The 25,662-nt window shown below is 40.7% G+C and overlaps 2 protein-coding genes across 5 annotated transcripts in view; one reads left to right on the top strand and one right to left on the bottom strand.

Annotated features, from left to right (window-relative positions):
• Positions 1–8,234, top strand: part of SLC31A1 (solute carrier family 31 member 1) — a 45,070-nt gene extending 36,836 nt beyond the window's left edge. For all 3 annotated transcript variants that reach the window (XM_004372149.2, XM_023727370.1, XM_023727369.1), the window contains 4 exons: positions 1,870–2,029; positions 2,534–2,606; positions 3,858–4,026; positions 5,307–8,234. In XM_004372149.2, coding sequence (XP_004372206.1) covers positions 1,898–2,029; positions 2,534–2,606; positions 3,858–4,026; positions 5,307–5,508 — 576 coding nt within the window. In that variant the 5' untranslated portion in view covers positions 1,870–1,897 and the 3' untranslated portion in view covers positions 5,509–8,234. The remainder of the gene's footprint in view (positions 1–1,869; positions 2,030–2,533; positions 2,607–3,857; positions 4,027–5,306) is intronic.
• Positions 8,235–9,511: 1,277 nt separating this feature from the next.
• CDC26 (cell division cycle 26) lies at positions 9,512–25,623 on the bottom strand. Of its 2 annotated transcripts, XM_023727367.1 has the most exons (4): positions 25,453–25,623; positions 23,446–23,538; positions 18,086–18,207; positions 9,513–11,403 (listed from the first exon to the last, which is right to left on the bottom strand). In XM_023727367.1, exons 3-4 carry the CDS (start codon positions 18,194–18,196, stop codon positions 11,227–11,229), a joined length of 288 nt encoding a protein of 95 aa, XP_023583135.1. In that variant the 5' UTR covers positions 18,197–18,207; positions 23,446–23,538; positions 25,453–25,623; the 3' UTR covers positions 9,513–11,226. The 2 variants fall into 2 exon arrangements, with proteins under 2 accessions (XP_004372205.2, XP_023583135.1); XM_004372148.2 differs by lacking the exon at positions 23,446–23,538 and having other exon boundaries at positions 9,512–11,403.
• Positions 25,624–25,662: the final 39 nt, after the last annotated feature.

The raw sequence follows: 25,662 nt of genomic DNA, 5'->3' as shown, positions 1-25,662 counted from the left end.
CCAAAGACGCCTGTCTAAGGCTGGGTTCTCTAGAGAAGCAAAACCAGTAAAGTGTATAAATATATATACAGAGAGAGATTATATCAAGGAAACAGCTCACGTGATTGTAGAGGCTAGAACATCCCAAGTCCGTGGATCAGGGTAGAGGCCTCTCCCAAGTCACACAGCTGCAGAAGCTGGCAAGCCCAAGATCGGAAGGTCGGAGAGCAGGGCTCCCACTCACCGGCTGTGCAGATCGACGAATCCCAGGTTCGGCAGATAGGCTGACAGCTCAAGTCCCAAGAACGGGAGATGAGACGACAGGAAGCAGCCGCAGGATCCAGAGAGAGCAAAAAGCCAGAACGTCTGCTTATGTACAGATGCGGGCCACACCCCCAAGGAGACTCCCTTTCATCTGATTGGCTACTCACAGTATATTCAATCATGGGAGTGATTACATTAAAACACGGAGAATCATGGCCCAACCAAGTTGACACACAATCTTAACCATCACAACGCCTTTGAATTGTGGCGTTGGCGAAGAATTTTGAAAATACCATGGACTGCCAGAAGAGCAAACAAATCTGTCTTGGAAGAAGTACAGCCGGAATGCTTCTTAGAAGCAAGGATGGTGAGAGTACATCTTACACACTTTGGACATGTTAATCAGGAAGAAGCTGTCCCTGGAGAAGGACATCATGCTTGGTAAAGTAGAGGATCAGCAAAAAAGAGGAAGACCCTCAACGAGACGGCTTGACACAGTGGCTGCAACAGTGGGCTCAAGCTTAACAATGACTGTGAGGATCGTGCAGGAATAGGCAGTGTTTCGTTCTGTCGTACGTAGGGTCTCTATGAGTTGGAACTAACTTGACGGCTCCTAACAGCAACATCGAAAATATACCTCCTCTCCACCTCTTAGTAATGCTGTCATTTTACCCTGATCATTTCCTTCACAGCACTAATCACACCATTAAATTCTTCTGTTTACTTGGTCATTGCTTCTCTCCCCACCTGGTACCTTATTTGTCCTATTCACTGTTGAATTACTAGCACCTATCAGTAAAGCAGAGTTTAGCACATACTCTTTCCTCCACAAATTGGAGTTAAGGGACCCATAAAGAGAATCCACCAACATCCATCCCTGCCCTCTCAGAGCTACAGGAGTTCTTACTCCTTGGTTTATGTCCCAGATTTACTTTTGCAATAAAGCAGTGATGTGGTAGTAAAGATACGAGACTGTTCCCTTGTCTAGACATAATTCAATATGGAATATCCAATTTATACTTTGTTTTCAGTGTTTTCAACTCTAATGCCCTGCGAGGATTGAAATTCTATCTAAATTCTCAGCACAGTACTTGCCTAGGGCAGCAATAGACCTTTCTTCAAATTTAAATTAGCTGAAGCCTGGTTATCTAATATGTGAAAATGTATTCGGAATATCCTGATTAAACATAAGCCATCCAGGTAAATTATCTGAGGTACTTGCTTTTTATTTACTGACATTTATGATTAGAAGAGCCTTAGAGCAGTGAAATTTGATTAATAGCACATTAATTACAAATTGTCTGCTTCCTGCAACCCAGAAGAGCTACTCTTCTTCCCCTTATCTCATATTTAAACATATATTGAATGATGTCTGTTAAAGGAACAGTTCTGCAGAATAGGAAAGGGTTAGGTGCACATCCCTTCTGCCACAATCTCTAAAGGTAATCCCTATTAGCACAAATTACTTCTATTTCTATCTGTAGATTAGGAAAAATAATTCTGATTAAAGATGCTAGGACAGCATTCATTCATTGAACGAAATTCCATATAGGCATGCAAAGTATTTATCAAGAAACAAGATTTTGTATATTTAAGTTATTATATATGATTCCTTTTTCTTAAAAGATCTACTGACTCAACATTTCCTGGAAAAATGGATGGTTCCCATCATACAGGGATGAGCTATATGGACCACAACGATACCACATCACCCCCTCACCATCACCCGACCACTTCAGTCTCACACTCCCATGCTGAAGGACATGGTGACACGATGATGATGATGGTGAGTGCCACAGGAGAGGCAACTTGGGCCCTTTCCCATCTACTTTGGTAAGAGAAGGAATAGAATTTTAGTAATGAAAGGTCATTATCTTTAATGTTAGTTTATTGATGAGGAAAAACTAAGGCAGACCCAGATAAGTTCAGTGCTTTGCCCAAGATCATGTGGCAAATTAGTTACAGAGCCAAACCAGAACAAAGATTTCTAGACTTGTTTCCTCTGTAGTACCGTCTTTCAAATTGAACCTTTTCTGAATTAAGTTCTGGTCTTTGTGCTTTGTGTAGAAAAGGGGAAAAGACAAAAGTTGATGGTGGGGGCAAAGGAGAATACTTTTGCTCAGTACCTGTGGTAGTAATACCAAAGTAAAGGAAAAAGCCTCCCGCTTCAGTGAATGTCTCTTCTTAACTTTCTATCCAGATATGCTACTTTTGAATGGCCTGAGCTTTTTGCCTGGAAATTCTCATTCTTCAGTCATCTCTAATTGGCTTGTTTTTGCTTTTCTGACAGCCTATGACCTTCTACTTTGGCTTTAAGAATGTGGAACTATTGTTTTCTGGTTTGGTGATCCATACAGCTGGAGGTGAGTAAGTGCAATCAGGTGGTGTTTGAAGGTGATGGTCACATGAGAGACAGTGAGATTCTGAGAAACTACTACTAGGCAAAGAATTTGGAAAACCAGCACCTCTTTCTGCCCTAAATACTGAATCAGGATGGTTTGATACATAACCATCTCGGTTCCTATTTCCTACCTAGAAGTTAAGAATACATAATATATATTTTGGTCCTCTGGTATGCCTTCCTTAAATAACATGTCTATTTTGTAGCTTCTGAAAAATAATTTAGATACCAGATAGACATATTTTCCAGTCCATGTCTTTTTATCCTTTTCCAGAGTGTTTACTTATTTGATAAATTATTGGTCTTAGACATAAGACTACAGTTAGGTTCACATGACATAAGAAGCATCATTTTGTAGATGCATACCACAAAATAGCCTCAGGTCAAGAACTACTGATCTAGAATAACTCTTTCATTTACAGATAAATTAAGACTTAAATAGTGAAATGACTTGCCCCAAATCACATAGAGTTAATGTGTCAGAGCTAGGACAAGGACCCATACCTTCCAGACCTACCTAGTTCAGTGTTCTTTCTAGTGTACCAGACTATGGTCCACATTCTTTTTGATTCTTGGCATGGCCCATCTTAGGGTCATTCCTAGTTTTTGGGTAGCTGATCACCCACATCTTTGTGTCTTTAACATTGACTTGTGTCTTAAATGTAAATTACACAAGCTCAGTAGTCCCTTGGACAGCTCTAGATACCAGGAGTATCTTTGGATCCACAAAATCAGTTTGTTTTGAGAAGAAGGGGAGCATTTAGTTCAGTTAATGTATAGATTAGCAGTTTGATTGCATTCATATCATTACCAACACTCTCAGTGTGAAAGGTGTAGACTTGAAATGCCTATTCAAGAAATGTAGCCAGTGCTTAAAAATAAGTTGTTCTAGTCCCCTTTTCCTTAGTCTGCCTTGTGTTTCTTCCCATGTAACAAGCTAATTTAATGTCATCAAACAGCCATACCAAAAGATTATTTTTGTTCAAATAATTTTTTATCTTAGTCAAAAAATGAATGTGTTCTTCAGCAGAGGCAGTGGTTTTCACTAACACCTTTTAACTGTTTTCCTTATCTGGGCAAGTGAAGAGGTAACAGTATATTAAGAAACTGAGAGTAGCACTTTTTCTATGTTGTCTTTCTAGCTTGGACAGCACATTGGCTAATGATTTTGCATATGTTTGACAATACCACTGTCTTTTCCTTCTCTTCTTAGAAATGGCTGGAGCTTTTATGGCAGTGTTTTTACTAGCAGTGTTCTATGAAGGACTCAAGATAGCCCGAGAGAGCTTATTGCGCAAGTCACAAGTCAGCATCCGCTATAATTCCATGCCTGTACCAGGGCCAAATGGAACCACCCTTATGGAGACACACAAAACTGTTGGGTAAGAAGATTGAACAGGCCCAGATGGAAGTTCTGGAGAGCTGAATTAGTTAAGCAACAAAGCAGCTATTTTATTGGCAGCAACCTTCATCTTGAGTTAGCAATTCTCTATGACGTTGATCAAAACTGTCTTGGGAGGTTTGGGGTTGTGGGTCATGAACAGGCCAAAGGAGAAATAGTAGGAATCGTTCTGCAAACATGAATGTTTGTTCTGAATTGTGTCGGTCACTTTGGAAGGAGTTCAGTAAGGAATCTGTATTTAAATATTTGCCAAAATAATAATGAACAAGTTAAGAAATTCAGGTCAGGGTATAGAAAAATGGCAGAATCCAATTGATTCCTTTCTACAGAAAGTTGTACCTACCCAGCTCTAGGCTCGTTTTGTTTACAATATAAAACCGTACTAATGTCTCTGCTCTAAAAAGTATTTGAATAATTACTGGTTTTTCCCACAAATCAGCAAATTCTTTTTGAGATTCAATTCTAATAGAAATATAGGTTTTAAAACTAGATAGGACCTCAGGAAATTTATAGACCAACACCCTACTTTCAAGCAAACACAATACAGTGAAACCAGTGAGAGGTGGAATTTGACAGGACTGTCTTGTTTTTCCGGGTTTCACAAGTTTTCCACTTCTGACAGGGTGCAGTCTTACCACTTTTAGTGGAAAATATTTGAGTTTTCCTTCTCTGAGACGTTTCCGCCTTATACAGGTTCCAGCTTTCTCAGGTTTTGCTCTATTATTTATTCCCATTGTACTGATGAGCTTATTGGCCAAATAAGGTGACAGTACTACTAAGTGACAGAGGGGATGAGAAGCCAGATCTCCTGATCCCTAATGAAGTACTTTCTACTATACCACCGAACACGCACTTCTATTTCCATTTTTGTAGGATGTGAACTTCGCAAAAATGGAAGGCCTGAAAATGTTTGGCCAAATAAGCGTGGGAGGGTTTAGGGCTTCTCTTTCATGATCCAAGGTGAAGATAAGTTAGGAGATTACCCTTCCTCTCTCTCCCCTCCCCAAAAGGGTTCCTCCTACTGGCATATAACCATGTCTGGGTAGTTCTTACAAACCTGACAGCTCTATCATGTTTCATTTCCAGGGACCAAGAAACAACATACATATACACAAGTACCTGTAAGATGCCAGGGTGGCTGTGAGGGAGTCCTTTTCAGGCTGGGCTTGTGCCTACAACTGTTCCCCCTTTATCCTGATCTGCAGAGCTTCCTGAACTCTCCTAGGGGTCCCTGATTGTTTGTCCCTGTTTACTCTCCAGGCAGCAGATGCTGAGCTTTCCTCACCTCCTGCAAACAGTGCTGCATATCATCCAGGTGGTCATCAGCTACTTCCTCATGCTCATCTTCATGACCTACAATGGGTACCTCTGCATTGCTGTGGCACTGGGGGCCGGCACAGGATACTTTCTCTTCAGCTGGAAGAAGGCAATAGTAGTGGACATCACTGAGCACTGCCATTAACATCAGACTCCATGGTGTGGCCTTATCGATTACAATGGGAAGCAGTTCGAGACTGGAAGACATGATCCCTACTCCAGTCATCCCTTTTTGCTCCTTGTCTCCTTACACACACACACGCACACGCGCACGCGCGCGTGCGCGCACACACACACACACACTTGCTCAACAGAGGTTTAGCTTATAGTCTCTGAGTTAAACTGGTAATCTCCCCATTCTTTCTAATAAGCTGAGATTCCCATTTCTCTTGAGAAGAGGCCACCCATGAGATGTCCTCTCCTCACAATCATCTTAGATCCAAGTTATATATTCTTGACTAATCCAGGTAGCTGTATATTCAATGACATGATCTCCTGATTTCTTTTTAATCTTTTGGGTTTTTTTCAACAGACAATATGTGACTTTGGTGATTTTGTCCTGGATGAGTGATAGAAAGGGATTATCGACTTCAGCCAGGATAGCATCTGAGGAAAATTCTCACCCAACTAAACCCAGAACCCAAACTTAACACTAGAAAATAAGTTCCAGTTTTTTGACTGAATAACAGGAAAACACACTGTGCCTTTCCCTAGGTGTGATGTTTGCACCAAAATCTTTGGAGTGTGCATAGGGGTGGTTTTGAGACTAAATACAGGCCTGGAGCTTGCAGAAGTGTGCATTCCTGGACAGCTGACTTATCAGCTTGTGTCCCTGCTTAACATTTTGATTACAATGAACTAGCCACTCCAGAAAAAAAGACAATCAATTTGAGAAAATAGAAATAGATGTTTTTAAATAAAACTACCAGTATTTTACTTTGACTTAGTACCTTGGTTTGTCACAGCTCCTCATTGAAGCAAAAGGGATTGAATCATTCTTTTCCCATTGATTGTTTTTATGTCTCTGCCTCCAAACCAGTGGTTTTCAAACTTTAGAATGTATCAGAATCACCTAGAGGGCTTGTTCAAATAATGGTTGCTAGGCCTTAACTCCAGAGCCCAAAATTTGGCATTTCTATCAAGTTCCAGGTGATACTCTTGTTACCAGGGGACCACACTTTGAAAATTTCTGCTTTAAACTAAGGGAGTATCACCTGGTAGGGTGAGCCACCTGGCACTGGGCCTAGGAATTTGAACTGCTGATAAGTAGGTGGTATCTCTGGGCTTAACTCATGTACTCAATTCTGCTGGTCAGTTACTTAATCATTCCACAAACATTTTCAACCTCAACTGTGTGTGTGCGTGCCAGCGCACACGGGTGCAGAGTGGTGTTGTCAGAGCAACTTTTATCAGCATGGACGTCACCCCTCTTTACTTTTAAAGATCTGTGGTTTCTTGGAAGTAGCTTGAAGGTTTGAGAGAATACCTTTGACCTGCTGTGTAAATCAAGCATTCATGGGGTCAGCAGGGCAAAAAAGCTCAGCCTTTCCCTTTGGAGAGGCTTAGGGTGTGGTCTGCTGCTGGCCAGGTTTTCCTCAGCCCCCAACATCTGTGGCCACAGCAGGCAGAGCCTCATTCTCCACCTCACCATTTTTGTCACTTTGGGGGCTTAATTAGATTACAGGTGGCCAAAACCTCTCTTCTCCTTAATGAAGAATCACATTGGATTTTTATCTTTGGTTGTTAGTCTACACTACAGTTGTGTTCCCAGTCCAAACTACCTCTGTAAAGTGACTCTTCCAGTGCTGTCTATTAAATCCTGCCCTCCTTGGTGCTAGACTCCAATTGTGCCTCGGGGCAGAGGAGACAAAACACAGCTATCCTGTTGGCGTCTGTTGTGGTTTTGAAGGTTGTACTTTCTCTGAGGGTGCCAGTTAATTATTGGATAGTGAGGAATATGTACTTCTATGGCTTCGAACCAAGAAAGGGTTATGAGCTGACTGGGTGGAGGTTAAAATCCAGGAATCAACGTTGAGAGCTTTGCTTTTCTCTCATTCCATCCCCCTTAAGTGCTGATACCTAGATTAGCTAAACATGAGCAGAGTGAATGACAGAGTCAAACATTAAGGTCTAAATAGCCTGTTATTGTCTCAGATGCCAAGGAATAATAAAACTATGACAAAAGAAATGAGAGTCAATGTTTAGTAGTGACCCTGGTGATCTCCAGACATCTTGGCAAGCGCTGGAATAAGATACCCTTTAGAAACAGGACCTTATCAGGAAGGTAAGAAAAATCAAGGCCAGTTAAGACAAAGTGCTATGAATTTGAAACTCACAGACAGAAACATCAGTTTAGTGTAGGTCTCTGGGTATTCAGGATAGAGAATCTCATGAAAAACCTGAATTTCAGAGGTTTTTAGACTAGGTTGCCAAAGCGTGAAACCAGTGAAGGAGAAAATATTTAAAGCTTAATTCCATCCTTCCTGAGCTCTTAAGATTGTGGTAATACAATGATCTCATCAACTTTCATTTCTGAATCCTATTCATTTGGAATTTAACGCCTGACTTGTTTTGAACCCAAATTTCTCTTTTCTCCTCTTCCTGTTCACATCTGTTTGGAGACGATATCCCCATTTCTTTGGCTCCTTATTCTGCTCTCAGATTTTCCTTTCAGTAATTTCTTTTCCGTATCTGATATATCTAGTTTATTGATTCTGCCTAGCCCACCTGATGCAGTGGATATAGATACCAACCAAAAGTCCTAAATCCTCCTAGAGACCTTGAACATGCTTCAAAAGCAGTTGCCCCACTCAATTTCTATAATGCTAGGGAGAGGGCTATCTGTTACCATCCCCACAGTTACAGAATTTTCAGTGCTGTCTTCAGTCTGTGATAGAGGAACACTCAGCCCCCCCCCCCGCCCCACTTTACCCACAAATGGAATCCTCACTGTGTCCACCAGGGGGTTAGAGATTAAGGTTTCTTTACTACTATGGTAGGGTTGTCTGGAATTCTTTTTCAGGTTGTGGGGCATTGGTCTTGGGTTCTAGCCTCAAGGGTCTCCTTATAAGGAGCTGGAATGGCAAGGGGTGCATTTTCATGTCATTTGTTTTTGATCCTGTCCTCTCTAGCTGCTTCTTTCAGAAGATACATCTAAAGATAAAAAGTCTGCATTTCATATAATGCCTTAATCACTGGGTCTACAATTAATGTTGACTGTTTTAGATTGTAAGCTCCTAGAGAGCAGTATTGCTGTAGTAGAAATGTTTTAAGTGTCATGTGCAAAAGAACAAAATAAATATTTTGATTTTGTGATTTTATGCATGTCTGTCTACCCAGAGTGATACCAGAATTAGCTAGTCCTCTTCAGAGTCCTCATATAGTCTGATGTCTCGCTTCAGTACTACTCCTAGTCTCTTCCATAGTGTAGTAGGATGAACGTGGATTTTGGAGTCAAGCATACCTGGATTTCAGTCCTGGCTCCAGCACTTCCTAACAGTATGACCTTCGTCAAGTTATTTAATAATCCCTGAACTTTAGTTTTCACTTATAAAGAGGCAAATAGTACCTATTTGAATTAGCAGCAATATATGTAAAGCACCCAGCACAAATAGGCATCCAAACTATAATAAGTATATTTGTATTATCTGATTACTGTTATTCTAAGCTTTCAGGAAAATGAAAGGTATAGTGTCTTAGTCATCTAGTGCAGCTATAACAGAAATACCACAAGTGGATGGTTTTAATGAAGAGAAGTTTATTTCCTCACAGTCAAAGTAGGCTCAAAGTCCAAATTCAGGGTGTCAGCTCCAGGCGAAGGCTCTGTCTCTTGGCCTTCTCATCAGTGTTCCCCCAGACTAGGAGCTTCTCGGCACAGGGACCCCTGTCCAAAGGACGCACTCTGCTCCTGGCGCTGCTTTCTTGATGATATGAGGGTCCCCCCCGCCACCCCGCGTCTCACTGCTCACTTCTGTCTTTTATATCTCAAGACATTGCCTCAGGATACAATCCAATCTTGTAGACTGAGTCCTGCCTTACTAACACAACTGCCGCCCATCCTCCCTCATTAACATCATAGAGGCAGGATTTAGAACTTATAGGAAAACCACAGAATACCAGGAATCACGGCCCAGCCAAATTGATACATACATTTTTTGGGGGACATAATTCAATCCATGACATACAGTTTTCTGGATAAGATTGGTATCTCTTCACAAGCACCTGACCATCTTCCTAGAAATGAGCAGTAGGAATACAGAGTTGATGCACATGATTTCAGTAGTGCCCAAAAAGACAGGTGCATTCTTATCTGCTGGTCTAGTAATTGCCTCATTTTTACAAAGAAAATTTCCTGAGAACTGAAAAAGCAACCTCTTACCCTAACATCCCCACTTTCTTAGACCCAGCTGTGAAAAAGTAGGAAAGCAGTGTAGCAAGGATGTTTAGAGGCAGTGGTTCAGAAATCACACTGCCTAGGTCAAATCTCAGCTTGACCACTTAATAGCTAAGCATCAGTTTCACCTTCTGGAAAACTAGGCTAAAGGAGCTTCCTCATAGGAGTTAAAAATTAAATGAGGTAATCTGCATAAAGCACTCAGTACACTGCCTTACAAACTAAGCCCTGAGTGTTGGCTGCTAGTATGTAAGGGGGAGAAATCAAGGAGGCACATGGTTCTGTATAAGCTTCTGTACCTGTTAAACACCCACTCTGCTGGGAAGCCAGTGACAAGGGCTGAGGCACACCCTTGTTCTTCCCTTCTTTGTTTTTATGCTCTTCCATATTGGCCTTTGCAGGCTTCAAAATATAACTTGATTTCCCTATCTGAAGCCTGACTTAATGTGTTGTTAAGACTTTGAGATAACAGAATTTAAGGTCCTGGGTAAAACTGAAAGAATAAAGGTTTTGTATAATGGCTGGAACTAGAAGGAAACTATCCCCTTCTGCCCTGCCTCTCCCACATTCCTATCACTTAGATTTAAGCTACTCTGGAAAGGCTGGGTAAAATCCAGCTAAGGTCTCCTTAGAACTGACGGTTTCAAAAATTGCTACCACAGCTGGTGGTTCCCTGTAGTTGAATTAAGAAGTAAAAATAATGGGCCATAATTCAAAATTATCCCCTGAGCTGTTGCTTCTCAGACTGGTTTCTGGTGGGAAAAATTCTTAGGCAAGTTGCGAAAGGAAGGAGAACTGGAATGATGGTGATACTGTCAGGAGCACTCCTATTATTTCCCTCCATTGCCTGTCCTCCTAAAGTTATACCCAAACTAGTCACAAAGCCATTCTGTAAACAGAGGTTCTGGAAACTCACAACTTCATCAAGTTTACATAAAATTACTAGAATCTAATCTCCACAAGGGCAGGGATCTTTGTCAGTTTTGTTCACTGATGTTTACCAAGGGCCTGGAACAGTGCCTGGCACGTCATAGGTGTTCGGTAAATATTTGTTGAATAAATGAGTTAAATGAGTGACATGGATGAACTCTAATAAAGATGGGAAGGAATGATTATTACCTCTCATAGCAATTACCTTTTAAAATCTGGGAGTTAACAATACCATTCTACTTCATTAAGGATATCCATTTTTCCAAAAATATATTTATTTTAAAAAACAAAAATCAGACAAATTATAATTTAAAGAGTCAAATTTTCCAGAGACAAACTAGAGTTTGGATTCTGGCTTAAAGTAAAAGTTATGTAAACTCACGCAGAAGTATTCCTCACTGCAAGAGGTAAACATTTTGCTTGATCACGTACTCAATTCTCTAAATCTTGTTCAACGGGTTTGGTTTTTTAGTTTGTTTATACTTCTGCCATCATTTTAGTCTGTTCCAGGGTTCTGGCATGCAAAATTCATGTCTACCTCTAAAATTCAAAACTTCCAAATTGAGACGAACGATTGTTGGGCTTGGGTTGGGGTTTATAACCAATTCGATCATTAATCATTTGTTCTCGGCTCTTGGGGTCACTGCTGAGCCCAATGGCTCCTTCTCCATCACTTCCTCCCACAACTTCCACATCTTCCTTTTGTTTCTTACGGGTCTGAAAGTATAAAAGTTTTAGGATTAAGGCAACATTCTTTCAATTAACAAACACTTAGCACCTACTGTATACTAGGCATAGGGTAAGAAAGGGCTAGGATCTATAGAAAAATAAACCGAAATCCTAGGTTTCAAGGAGTAAAATTCTAAAGCTAGAGATACAGTGATAAAAGATATGACCTCTACCCTCCAGGATGTCACAGTCTAATAGGGAAATAGGTAAACAGACACTTACAACATAGGGTGATCAGGGCTATGCCAGAAGGAAGCCCACAGTGCCAAAGAGACACAAGGAAGAGGTGAGGAACTGGGTGTGTGGCGGTGGTGGAGATTCAGAGCAGGAGGCTACAATTTGGACAGAGTTACTCGGATAAGGGGGGAGAGAACAGATGGGGGAAAAAAGGCTGGTAAAACAATAACCACCAAAATTTACAGCCTGCCCAAACCCTTGAGACTAAAAGTAACACTAGAAGGTTTTGTGCTGTCTTATCAAAAGGTCTGAGTTTCTGAAGAACTAGGTGGTGCCTGGCTACCACCAATGGTGCCTGGCTACCACCAATGACCGCCCTGACAGGGAACACAACAGAGAGTCCCTCCTGGAGCAGGAGAAAGATGGGTTGCAGAACTCAAATTCTAGTAAGAAGACCAGACTTAATGGTCTGACTGAGACTGGAGGTACCCCAGAAAGCATGGCCCCTGGATTGTCTATGAGCCCAGAACTAAAACAATTTCCAAGGCCAACTCTTCAGACAGGGATTGGACTGGACTGTGGGACATAAAGTGATACTCATGAGGAGTGTGCCTCTTATCTCAAGTAGATACAAGAGACTACATGGGCAACTTCTGTCCGGAGGTGAGGCAGGAAGGCAGAGAGGGTTAGGAGCTGGTTGAATGGACGTGGGGAATCAGATGGAAAGGAGGAGTGTGCTGTCACAGTATGAGGAGCGCAATTAGAGTTACAAAACAATGTATAAATTTTTGTATGGAAAAAAATTTAAAAAAGGTCTGAGTTTTTGGGTTTTATTTTGTTTTCAGATAAAGGGTTTGGCTATTAAGTCACAAGTAACTACATAATTCATAAAATTTTTATCTTTTGGAAGTTATTTCCAAACAGGAACACTTATCCCATACCTGCTACTACCTGACTGTAAAGATGATGTTAATGCTAATAGTGTTCTCTAAGAGACTGAGCAGATGTTTTGTCTAGAGTGCCTGACTAGAGGAAAGCTCAACTACTCTAATCACTGGAATTGCTGCTATTCTTTACCACTTACTGCTGAACTGTGAGCATTTAAATGCCAATGTCAAAGGATTATAGTGAATCAAATAAGGTACTGCTTTATATGTGATAAATATCGTGACCTTCCTGAGTTACAGAGTAAGTACACTACCAATAAGTAATACTATGAAATTTCTTCCCAAACACCTTTGTGAAAACAAGTTCTAAAAGGCAGAGAGCGCTATCCTTTTTTAAGTCATGAGAAATTCTGAGAATATCCAAAGGGGATGAAATCATTTAAAAGACTTCCTTTGTGAAAGGTCACGGAAGCTCCATAGACACATCCAAACTCCCTGAGGGACTGAATTGCTGGATGGAGGGCTGTTGGGACCATGGTCTCGGGGAACATCTAGCTCAACCGGCATAACACAGTTTATAAAGACAATGTTCTCCATTCTACCTTGGTGGGTAGCGTCTGGGGTCTTAAAAGCCTGTGAGCAGCCATCTAAGATACTCCACTGGTCTCATCCCTTCAGGAGCAAGGGAGAATGAAGACAACAGGATACAAGGAAAAGATTAGTCTGAAGGACTAATGGACCACAGCTACCAAGGCCTCCACCAGACTGAGTCCAGTAAAGCTAGATGGTGCCCAGCTACCACCACTGACTGCTCTGACCAGGATCACAACAGAGGGTTCTGGACAGAGCTGGAGAAGGATGTAGAACAAAATTCTAACTCACAAAAAAAACACCAGATTTACTGGCCTAAAGGAGACTGGAGAAACCCCGAGAGTATGGCCCCCAGACACCCTTTTAGCTCAGTGGTGAAGTCATCACCGAGGTTACCGTTCAGCCTGGGAGTGGACAGCCCCATAAAACCAAATGGGACTAATGAGGTACAGCAGTCCAGGGACAAGGGTCAGAAGGCAGAAGGGGACAGGGAAGCTGGTGATAGGGAACCCAAGGTTGAGTAAGGATAGTGTTGATGTGTTGTGAGGTTGTTAACCATTGTCATAGGGCAACATGTGTACTAACTGTTAAATGAGAAACTATTTTGTTCTGTAAGCCTTCATCTTAACTGAGAATAGCAGCACAATTGGAAGAGCGTACTCAATGTCACTGAACTGTGCATGTAGAAATTTTTGAAATGGTGTATCTTTGGCTATGTGTATTTTCACCAAAAAAAAAGGTCGAGAAGGGAGAGGGTTGACATGTTGTGGGGTTGTTAACCAATGTCATAAAACAATATGTGTACTACTGTTTCACGAGAAACTATTTGTTCTGTAAGCCTTCACCTGAAGTACAATAAAAAAAAAATAAAGAAAAAAAAAAGACTTCCTTTGTGAACAACTGCAGACTGTCAGAATCTGGGGTCATGGTAGTATATTCAAACTAATTTCAGTAACAAAGTACCAGTTTTCTACTGGTTTCATTTTAGTTCAGAGCAAGACTGTCCCTTCCTCCTAAGTTTCTCTGAAACAGGTCAAACCCACTGGATAATTGTATTTAGTGAAAGACTGACTCAAGAGTGAGCTGGCACTGCAGAGTCAAAGTTAGGTATGCTAGTATTTTATGAGACTCATTACAAATGAAGTTCAAACCATACTTAAAGCTCATCCTTAATAAAAAGCAAAAAAAAATTATGACTAGAATCTGTTGGGGTGAGGAAAGGGAAAAATAAATCAGTTATCAGTCTTAATAAGAAGCATATACAATACATAGTAAAGCCATTATACGCATGAATACATATAAGATGTAATGTCCTCTGCCATACAGTATGACATGTTTATTAAGTCAGCAAATCAAAGGAGACTTGTATTGAGCCCCTCTTATGGGACTGCTGTTGTGGGGAAAAGCTGCAGAGATGAATATACTAATTCCTACCTTCAAGGAGCTTATGGCCTATTGGAGGAAAACAAACACAGGTCATTACAACAGAGAGTGACAGTACCTATGAGAGAGGTTAGCAGAGAAGGAAGAGGCTGAACTTAACCCAGCTAGGGACAGGGGGCAAGGGAGGCTTCTGAAAGGAGCTGAGTTTCAAAGGATGAGTGGGAGTAAGCCTGACGAACAGGAAAAGGGCATTTCAGGCAAAGGGAAGAGAGTGTGCACAGGCACTAAAATTAGAGTTAGCAGTAGAAGATAAAGTGGAGAGATGAGCAGGGACAAAGTCACAAAGGGCCTCATATGCCATGCTAAGGAATTTGGACTTTATCCGGAAATGCTACTGAAATACTTAAGCCTTATTAATGACATCTAATATTGTAGGTTAAGGCCACACTTAAAAATACATATTGAGCTCCTACAATATGCTAGATGCCGGGAACCCAATGGTGAAAAAGACAGATATGATCCCTGCAATCTAGACTCCTTCTATAAATGATCTTACAATAATCAAATAAATAATTGAAAATCCTAATAACTATGAAATAAAAGAATAAGGTACTTTAAGAGAGCCTAATCGGATGGAGTAAGAATGAAACACTAAGTTGGATACAGTCAAACGAAGCCTCTCAATCTGTCTCAATTTAAACTGAGACATGAGGAACGAGGGGACTCTCCAGGCAGAGAAAATAGTATGTGCAAAAGCTGTGAAGTGACAAATAGTTGGCATGTTCAAGAAAATGAAAGGCAGCCAGTGTGCCTAGGGTATCGAGGACAAGGCAAAGAGTGGCATGCAGTGAAAATGGAGAGGGCCAGAACATACAAAGTTTTGTAGGCCATGGTAAGGAGTTCAGATTGTATTCTAAGTGCAGGAAACCACTGATGAATTTTAAACAGGAGAAATAATATGATCCGAAATATTTTAAAGATCACTCTAGCTACCTGATGGATTGAAAAGACAAAAATGGAAGAAGGAAGACCATTTAGGAGGCTATCAAAATTGTACAGGGAGAGATGATGGTTACTTGAGTTAGGGTTGTAACAGTGCAGGTAAAAAGGTACGAGTAGATTCTAGACATATTCTGGAGGTAGAATCAAAGGATTGATGGATAGACTGAATATAAAGGGTAAGGGAAAGAGAGGACTCAAGAATGACTCCCAGGTTTCTGGCCCGAGCAACTGGATGGATGGTGGTACCATATACTGAGATGGGGAACTCTAGGGGAGAAACTGGTTTGAGGGAGAATCAAGAGTTTGTTTTTTGAACATGTTAAGTATAGGAGGCTGAATAATGGCTCCCAAAGATCTCATGTCCTAATCCCTGGAACCTGTAAATGTTATACCTTATATGAGAAAAGGGTCTTTGCAGAGATGATTAAGTTAAGGATCTTGGGGAGAGTATCCCGGATTATCTGGGTGGCCCTAAATGCAATCACATGTATCCTTATAAGGAGGCAGAGGGAGATATCACAGACAGAAGAGGAGGCAGTATGACCACAGAAACAGATTGGAGTGATGTGGCTATAAATCAAGGATGCCAGCCATGGCAGTCAAAACAGCCTGGTACCGGTACAACAACAGATACATGAACCAATGGAACAGAATTGAGAATCCAGACATAAATTCATCCACCTGTGAGCAGCTGATATTTGACAAAGGCCCAAAGTCCATTAACTGGGGAAAAGACAATCTCTTTAACAAATGGTGCTGGCGTAACTAGATATCTATCTGCAAAAAACTGAAACAAGACCCATACTTACACCACGCACAAAAACTAACTCAAAATGGATCAAGGACTTAAATATAAAATCAAAAACGATAAAGATCACGGAAGAAAAAATAGGGACAACGCTAGGAGCCCTAATACACGGCATATACACAATACGAACCGTAAGTAACAATGCACAAGCACCAGAAGAGAGACTAGATAACCGGGAGCCCCTAAAAATCAAACACTTATGCTCATGAAAAGACTTCACCAAAGACTAAAAAGACAACCTACAGACTGGGACAATGTGATGGTTTAAGATTGTGTGTCAACTTGGTTGGGCCATGATTCTCCGTGTTTTAATGTAATCACTCCTATGATTGAATATACTGTGAGTAGCCAATCAGATGAAAGGGAGTCTCCTTGGGGGTGTGGCCCCCATCTGTATATAAGCAGACGTTCTGGCTTTTTGCTCTCTCTGGATCCTGCGGCTGCTTTCTGTCGTCTCATCTCCCGTTCTTGGGACTTGAGCTGTCAGCTTATCTGCCGAACCTGGGATTCGTCGATCTGCACAGCCTGTGAGTGGGAGCCCTGCTCTCCGACCTTCCAATCTTGGGCTTGCCAGCTTCTGCAGCTGTGTGACTTGGGAGAGGCCTCTACCCTGATCCACGGACTTGGGACATTCTAGCCTCTACAATCACATGAGCTGTTTCCGTGATACAATCTCTCTCTCTATATATATTTATACACTTTACTGGTTTTGCTTCTCTAGAGAACCCAGCCTAAGATAGAAAAAAAATTTGGCTATGACAAGTCTGATCAGTGTCTAATCTCTAAAATCTACAAGATACTGCAAAACCTTAACAACAGAAAGACAAATAACCCAATTAAAAAATGGGCAAAGTATATGAACAGGCACTTCACGAAAGAAGATATTCAGGTGGCTAACAGACACATGAAGAAATGCTCATGATCATTAGTCATTAGAGAAATGCAGAACAAAACTACAATGAGATATCATCTCACCCCAACAAGGCTAGCATTAATCCAAAAAACACAAAATAATAAATGCTGGAGAGGTTGTGGAGAGACTGGAACACTTAGACACTGCTGGTGGGAATGTAAGACCGTACAACCACTTTGGAAATCAATTTGGCACTTCCTTAAAAAGCTAGAAATAGAAGTACCATATGATCCAGCTATTCCACTCCTTGGAATATATCCTAGAGAAATAAGAGCCATCACACCAATAGATATATGCACACCCATGTTCATTGCAGCACTGTTCACAACAGCAAAAAAGATGGAAACAACCTAGGTGTCCATCAATGGACGAACGGATAAACAAATTATGGTATAACCACAGAATGGAATACTACCCAACGATAAAGAACAATGAAGCTGTGAAATATAACATGGAGGAAGCTGGAGGTCATTATGCTTAGTGAATTCAGTCAGTCACAAAAAGACAAATATTGTATAAGACCACTATTATAAGAACTCAAGAAAAGGTTTAAACGCAGAAGAAAATATTCTTTGATGGTTATGAGGGTGGGGAGGGACGGTGAGGGTTATTTACTAACTAGATAGTAGATAAGAATAATCTTAGGTGAAGGAAAGGACAGCACACACTACAAAGGAAGTCAGCACAACTGGACTAAACCAAAGCTAAGAGAATAAAATCCTGTTCTTTAAAGCTACGAAGTTTGTGGTAATTTGTTATGGCAGCCACAGGAAACTAACATATTAAGTTTGAGATGCCTGTAAAGCATCCAAATACAGATTTCAAATAGGCTGTTAGTATAAGAGTCTGGAGTTCAGAAGTTAGTTATTGTTTTAAATATTCCTAAGAGTTTGAAAGTTGTACTCTTACCTCCAGGTCCTTTCGAATGCTCTCAAACTCCTCGATGTCATCAAGCTTCAGCTCCAGGCGAGTTGGTTTTCGTCGCAGCATAATGAAATCAACACCAAGGGCCAGAACCATTTAACTATTAGCTGTTAAAAGTAGCAGAAAAGAAGAAAAACTGGAGAGAATGAATCTGGGCTACTGTTATGGATTGAATTCTGACCCCTAAAAATACGCCTTGTAAATCTTAACCTATATGCCTGTGGTTATAGTCCTATTTGTGAATGGGTTGTGTTTGTTATGTTAATGAGGCAGGATAAGGTTATATCAATGAGGACTGGGTTATGTTTATTATGTTAATGAGACAGGATTAGGGTGTGTTTTGAGTCAATCGCTTTAGAGATATACAGCTATACCTGAATTCATTCTATGAAGCCATCATAACCCTAATACCAAAGCCAAGCTAAGACACTACAAAAAAAGAAAATTACAGACCAATACCTTTCATGAATATAGATGTAAAAATTCTTAACAAAATTCTAGCCAATAGAATTCACTATCGTATCAAAAAATAATACACCACCACCAAGTGGGATTCATACCAGGTATGCAAGAATGCTTCAACATTAGAAAATCAATCAACGTAATCCACCCATAAATAAAACGAAAGAAAAGAACCACACGATCATCTCAATTGATGCTGAAAAGGCATTTCATAAAGTCCGAAACCCATTCCTAATAAAAACTCTCAGCAAAATAGAAACAGAAGGGAAATTCCTCAACATAATAAATGGCATCTATACTAAACCGACAGTCAACATCATTCTCAACAGAGAGAGGCTGAAAGCATGGGAACAAGACAAGGATGCCCTTTATCACCACTCCTATTTAACATTGTGCTGAAAGTCCTACCTAGAGTAATAAGGCAAGAAAAATAAAGGGCATCCAAATTGGAAAGAACAGAGAACCCCAAAGATTCCACAAGAAAACTACTGGAACTAATAGAAAGATTCAGCAGAGTAGCAAGATACAAGATCAACATACAAAAGTCAGTTGGATTCCTATACATCAACAAAGAGAACTTCAAAAAAGAAATCAAGAAAACAATACCATTTATAATCACCCCTAAAAAAAAAAAAAACACTTAAGAATATATCTAACTAGAGACATAAAAAACCTATACAAAGAAAACTACAAAACACTACTGCAAGAAACCAAAACAGACCTACATAAATGGAAAAACATACCATGCTCATGGACAGGAAGACTCAACATTATGAAAATGTCATTTCTACCCAGAGCAATCTACAGGTATAATGTTGTCCCGATCCAAATACCAACAGCACTCTTTAACAAGATGGAAAAACTAATCACTAACTTTATATGTAAAGGAAAGAGGCCCCAGATAAGTAAAGCATTACTGAAAAAGAAGAACAAAGTAGGAGGCTTCACACTACCTGATCTCAGAACCTACTATACAGCCACAGTAGTCAAAACGGCCTGATACTGGTACAATGACAGATACATTGACCAATGGAACAGAATTGAGAACCCAGGCATAAATCCACCCACCTATGGTCAGCTGATCTTTGACAAAGAGCCAAAGTATAGTAAATGGGGAAAAAGCAGTCTCTTTAACAAATAGTGCTGGCAAAATTGAATGTCCATCTGTAAAAAAATGAAACAGGACCCATACCTCAGACTATACACAAAAACTAATTCAAAATGGATCAAAGACCTAAACATAAAACCTAAAACTATAAAGACCTTAGGAGAAAAAATAGGGACAACACTAGGGCCCCTAATATATGGCATAAATAGGATACAAACCATAACTAACAATGCAAAAGCACCAGAAAATAAACTAGATAACTGGGAGCTCCAAAAGAGTAAACACTTATGCTCATCAAAAAACTTCACCAAAAGAGTAAAAAGAGAACCTACAGTTTGGGAAAATATTTTTGGCTATAACATATCCAACAAGGGCCTCATCTCTAAACTCTACAAGATACTGCAACATCTCAACAACAAAAAGACAATTCAATTTAAAAACGGGCAAAGGATATGAATAGACACTTCACCAAAGACATTCAGGAGGCTAACAGACACATAAGGAAATGCTCACAACAATTAGCCATTAGAGAAATGCAAATCAAAACTACACTGACATACCATCTGACTCCAACATTACTGGCACGAATCAAAAAAAGAGAAAATAACAAGTGTTGGAAAGGCTGCAGGGAGATTGGAACTCTTATGCGCTGCTAGTGGGAAGGTAAATGGTACAATCACTATGGAAAACAATATGGCACTTCCTTTAAAAAGGCAAAATAGAAATACCATACGATCCAGCAATCCCACTCCTAACAATATTATCCTAGAGAAATAAGAGCCGTCACACGAATACAGAGACATATGCACACCCATGTTCACCGCAGCATTATTCACAATAGCAAAAAGATGGAAAAAACATAAGTGCCCATCAACAGATGAATGGATAAACAAACTATGGTACATACACACAATGGAATACTACGCAACGATAAAAACAATGATGAATCTGTGAACCATCTCCCAATACGGATGAGTCTGGAGGGTATTATGTTGAATGAAATAAGTCAATCACAAAAGGACAAATACTACATGAGACCACTACTATAAAAACTCAAGAAAACGTTTACACACAAAAAGAAACAATCTTTTCATGGTTACGAGGGAGGGAAGGGGTAGGGAGGGAAAAACACTTACTAGATAGTAGATAAATGTATCTTTGGTGAAGGGTAAGACGGTACACAATACTAGAGAATTCAGCACAACTTGACCAAGGCAAAGTCATAGAAGCTTCATAGACACTTCCAAACACCTGAAGGACTGAGTTACTGGGGCTGAGGGCTGGGGACCATGGTCGAGGGGGTCAGCTAGGTCAACTGGCATAACAAAGTTCATAAAGAAAATGCTCTATACTCAACTCTGGTGAGTAGTATCTAGGGTCTTAAAAGTTTGTGAGCAGCCATCTAAGATACATCTACTAGTCCCATCCCATCCAGAGCAAAGGAGAATGAAGAAAGCCAAAGACACAAGGGAAATAATAGTCCAAATGACTAATGAACCACAAACAAGTACCATAGCCTCCACCAGCCTGAGCCCAGAAGAACTAGATGGTGCCTGGCTACCACCACCAATCACTCTGACAGGAATCACAATAGAGGGTCCTGGGCAGAGCAGGAGAAAAATGTAGAACAAAATTCAAATTCACATACACACAAAAAAAGACCAGACTTACTGGTATGAGAGACAGAGACAGAGACTGGAAGAAATCCGGAGACTGTGGCCCCCGGACACACTTTTAACTTGAGCTAAAGCCACTCCCGAAGTTCACCCTTCAGCCAAAGATTAGACAGGTCTATAAAACAAACAATAACATACATGAGGAACATGGTTCTTAGTTCAATCATGTATATGAGACCAAAAGGGCAACACCTGGCCAAAAGCAATGACGAGAAGGCAAGAAGGGACAGGAAAAATGGGGATTATAACCAATGTCACAAAACAATTTGTGTACAAATTGTTCAATGAGAAATTAATTTGCTCGGTAAAGTTTCACCTAAAGCATAATAAAAAATAAATAAAAACGAGATAAAGCAAGCAAGTGAAAGAAGCAGAGATGGGGGAAGAGAGATGCTAAGCCACATGAAGACTGTCCAGAAGACGCAGCTCAAAAGAGACAAGGGCCTTCCTCCAGAGCCAACAGAGACAAAGCTTTCCTGTAGGGCCGGCACCCTCAATTCAGACTTCCAGCCCCCTAAACTGTGAGAATATAAATTTCTGCTTATTAAAGCCACCCACTGCGGTATTTCTGTTATAGCAGCACTAGATAACTAAGACACAAACAAGATTAATTTGTAAGCATGCATGCTAAAGTGAATGGTGGACCAAAAACTCATTTGGATTCATACATAGACTTCTAAGTGTCCAGGTATATGATTATCATTTCTTTATTGAATGATGGGGCCCACAACTCTAATGCCAAAAAACTCTTCAAGAACTTAAAATAGCAAGCTGCCTATAAGAGAGAATTACAGGCAACAATCACTTTAATTTCATGCTCCAGTCACATTCAAAGAAATATTCTAGACAAGAAAATAAAGTTAAAATATCACATCTTAATTCAGTGTAGCTACCTGTGTTTGACTATGTAAAGGCATTCAACTGTGTGGGTCATAACAAGTTATGGATAATATTGCAAAGAATGGGAATTTCAGGACACTTAACTGTGCTCATGAGGAACCTGTACATAGATCAAGAGGCAGTCATTTGAACAGAACAAGGGGATACTGTGTGGTTTAAAATCAGCAAAGGTTTGTGTCAGGGTTATGTTCTTTCACCATACTTATTCAGTCTGTATGAGGAGCAAATAATCCAAGAAACTGGACTATACGAAGAAGAACGTGGCATCAGGATTTGGAGAAATATTCATTAACAACCTGCAATATGCAGATGACACAACATTGCTTGCTAAAGGGCAGAGGACTTGAAGCACTTACTGATGAAAATCAAAGCCTACAGCCTTCAGTATGGATTATACCTCAACATAAAGAAAACAAAAATCCTCACAACTGGACCAATAAGCAACATCATGATAAATGGAGAAAATAATGACGTAGTCAAGGATTTCATTTTACTTGGATCCATAATCAACACGCATGGAAGCAGCAGTCAAGAAATCAAACGACGTATCACATTAAGCAAATCTGCTACAAAAGACTTCTTTAAAGTGTTAAAAAGCAAAGATGTTACCTTGAGGACTAAGGTGCACCTAACCCAAGCCATGGTATTTTCAATCTCCTCATATGCATGTGAAAGCTGAACTATGAATAAGGAAGACCAAAGAAGAATTGGTGCCTTTGAATTAAGGTGTTGACAAAGAATACTGAATATACCATGGACTGCCAGAAGAACAAACAAATCTGTCTTGGAAGAAGTACAGCCAGAATGCTCCTTAGAAGCGAGTATGGCGAGACTTCATCTCACGTACTTTGGACATGTTATCAGGAGGGACATTCCCGGGAGAAGGACATCATGCGTGGTAACGTAGAGGATCCGCAAAAGAGAGGAAGACCCTCAACGAGATGGACTGCCACAGTGGTTGCAACAATGGGCTCAAGCATAGCAATGATTGTGAGGATGGCACAGGAGCGGGCAGTGTTTCATTTTGTTGTTCGTAAGGTCACTATGAGTCGGAATTGACTCGACAACACCTAAGAACAACAAGCGGGAGAGTGGACAAGCTATCAAGTTTAATCCACTAGACATGAGAATTGTCAGCTTTCTGATCACTCCAGAATGCTAGAATTTGCTAAATCGCATGAAAACTCCCTCTAACTCACCAGTTCACAGGGTTATCCTCAGGGTCTGAATGGATAAGTCATTTATTCAACAAACACTTCTTGTGCTCCGGCTACACAGTTAAAAGACACAGTCTGTGGGGAAACAGACAAGAAAACACAAAATTGCAATATAGAATAACAAGAACTCTGATGAGGGTAATGCAATGTCATCACAGAGGCACCTAATCCACTCTGGATTGAACATAGGGTGGAAAGGGATGTCAGGAAGGCTTCCTAGAGGAGATGATGTCTTAGTTCAGTTCTGAAGGACAGGCAGAGAAAGGTGATTAAAGGCATTTCAGGCAGAAAGAACAGTTTGCAGAGGCTCAAGAGAGCACTCCACAGTCTAAGAACCCAAGGTAATACCTGTGCTAACAAAAAAACAAACATTTTTTGAGAAGAAAACAAAACCCCCACAATTGAGTTTAGCATCGGTTGATGGCATTATCTATATATTCATACACAGCATCCAGTAAAGTATATTTTTATCAAGTAGTCAGTAAATGCTTGTTGAATAAAACAAGATCCAAACAGAGCAAGTGAGATGAACTTTTCTTGAGGACTGTACTAAGATTTTCCACTCCCATTCTTTACATTCTTATTTTAATCTTCACAGAAACCCTGTGAAGCTGGCAAAACTATCCCCATTTTTCAGATAAAGAGGTCGAGGCAAGCTGTTCAATTTGGCTAATAATGTCAGCCTCCTATAATAATCATACATACTTCACAGGGGGAGGATTAAATGACGATGATGTAAATGAAAGCCCTTTATAAGTATGTGCAGATATAAATTTTTATTTGTAGCTAGGGACTGTGAAGTACGCAAATGAAGATGCGTTTCCTCTTCCCATGACACTTGGGACTGACTGTTATTACCTATGCAAAACGCTGGCACATTACGTTTCAAATTGCTTTGTACTAAATCAGATACACTCTTCTACTAGTTTCCCATGTAAACAACTGGTAGAAGAAGCCAAAGTTCCAAAGAAAGCATGAGGGATGAATACTTAAGAGAAAAAAGTGCTATAAGTTTTCTTAGCTTTTCTGCAAACTGTGAAAACCTCGACACCAGGAAGTTGTATAGAGTAATGGTTAAAAATGCAGGCTCTCCCACTCCGCCACTATGAACAATTACCATCAGCTCTCACTAGGCCTTAGTTTCCTCACCTGTATCTGTACCCTGTAGTAATGACTGAATGACATAATGTAGATTAACTTCCTGGCACATAATTTGGCATTTAGTAAACGCCCACGCTAGAAGCCTAAAGGAAAGGTTGGCGGTTGGTATATATCTAGAGGCACCTCAGAAGAAAGCCCTGGTGATCTACTTCTGAAAAATCAAGCCATTGAAAACCCTATGGAGCACAGTTCTATTTTGACACATATGGATGGGGTCGCCATGCGTCAGAATCGTCTCCATACTAACTGGTTTTTGATTTCATTATTATTGTAATTTTCCTTAGTTGGGGGCGCTTCTATCCAGCTCCGGTAACATCAATATTTTGAGGCTCCCCCACTCACCATGTGGGGGCAAAAACCTTGTTTTGTGTCATCTCTGATGCCCCAGCAAGCAAAAGAGCACAGGGCTGTTCCGAGAGTTGTTTGCGTACACCTTACCTGCCGCTTTCATATCCATCATCTCACTCTGAATGTGAAAGACCAGGCTAAGGACTAATAACCAAATCAGGCCATGGCTCCTCAGCCAGGTCTTTATTTACTTTGGCGCTAGAGGGGCTCTTCAAGCTTAACTCTCGCCGCAGCCCAAATCCGCCAGAAATTCACAACTCAGAAGCAGCCCTTTGGAGGGCTTCGCGAAAGCAGAGAACAACCCTCCTCCAGAGCCAAGGCGGCACTGAGGGGATTCAGGGCGATGGTTTCCATGGCAACAAGGTCCCCCGCTCCGGGACGACGTAAAGCCTGCCGTAGGCCCAGGACGGACTGCAGGCCCCGGAAGCCCTCAATCAGTTCCAAGGTTCAGTCCAGAGCTGCGCCACTGGATACACCTACCTCCTTTCAAGCCTTTTCAGTTCAGCCCCTTCCCGGAACCTCGGCACCCATTACCAATCTACCGCTAAAACGAGTGGACTACACTTCCCAGACTTCTTTGAGCCTCTCTCCCTATGGACTCTTGTCTCCCGCGTGTTTTACTCGGAGACTGCACGAGTTACGCCTCCCGACGTGATCAGAATCTTTCCTACTACGATTCCTATCATGCTC

Source organism: Trichechus manatus, unplaced genomic scaffold, assembly GCF_000243295.1.
Source record: "Trichechus manatus latirostris isolate Lorelei unplaced genomic scaffold, TriManLat1.0 scaffold00016, whole genome shotgun sequence".
Lineage (NCBI taxonomy): Eukaryota > Metazoa > Chordata > Mammalia > Sirenia > Trichechidae > Trichechus > Trichechus manatus.
Note: the sequence above shows the minus strand (reverse complement) of the source record. Positions and strands in the feature narration are given on the sequence as shown.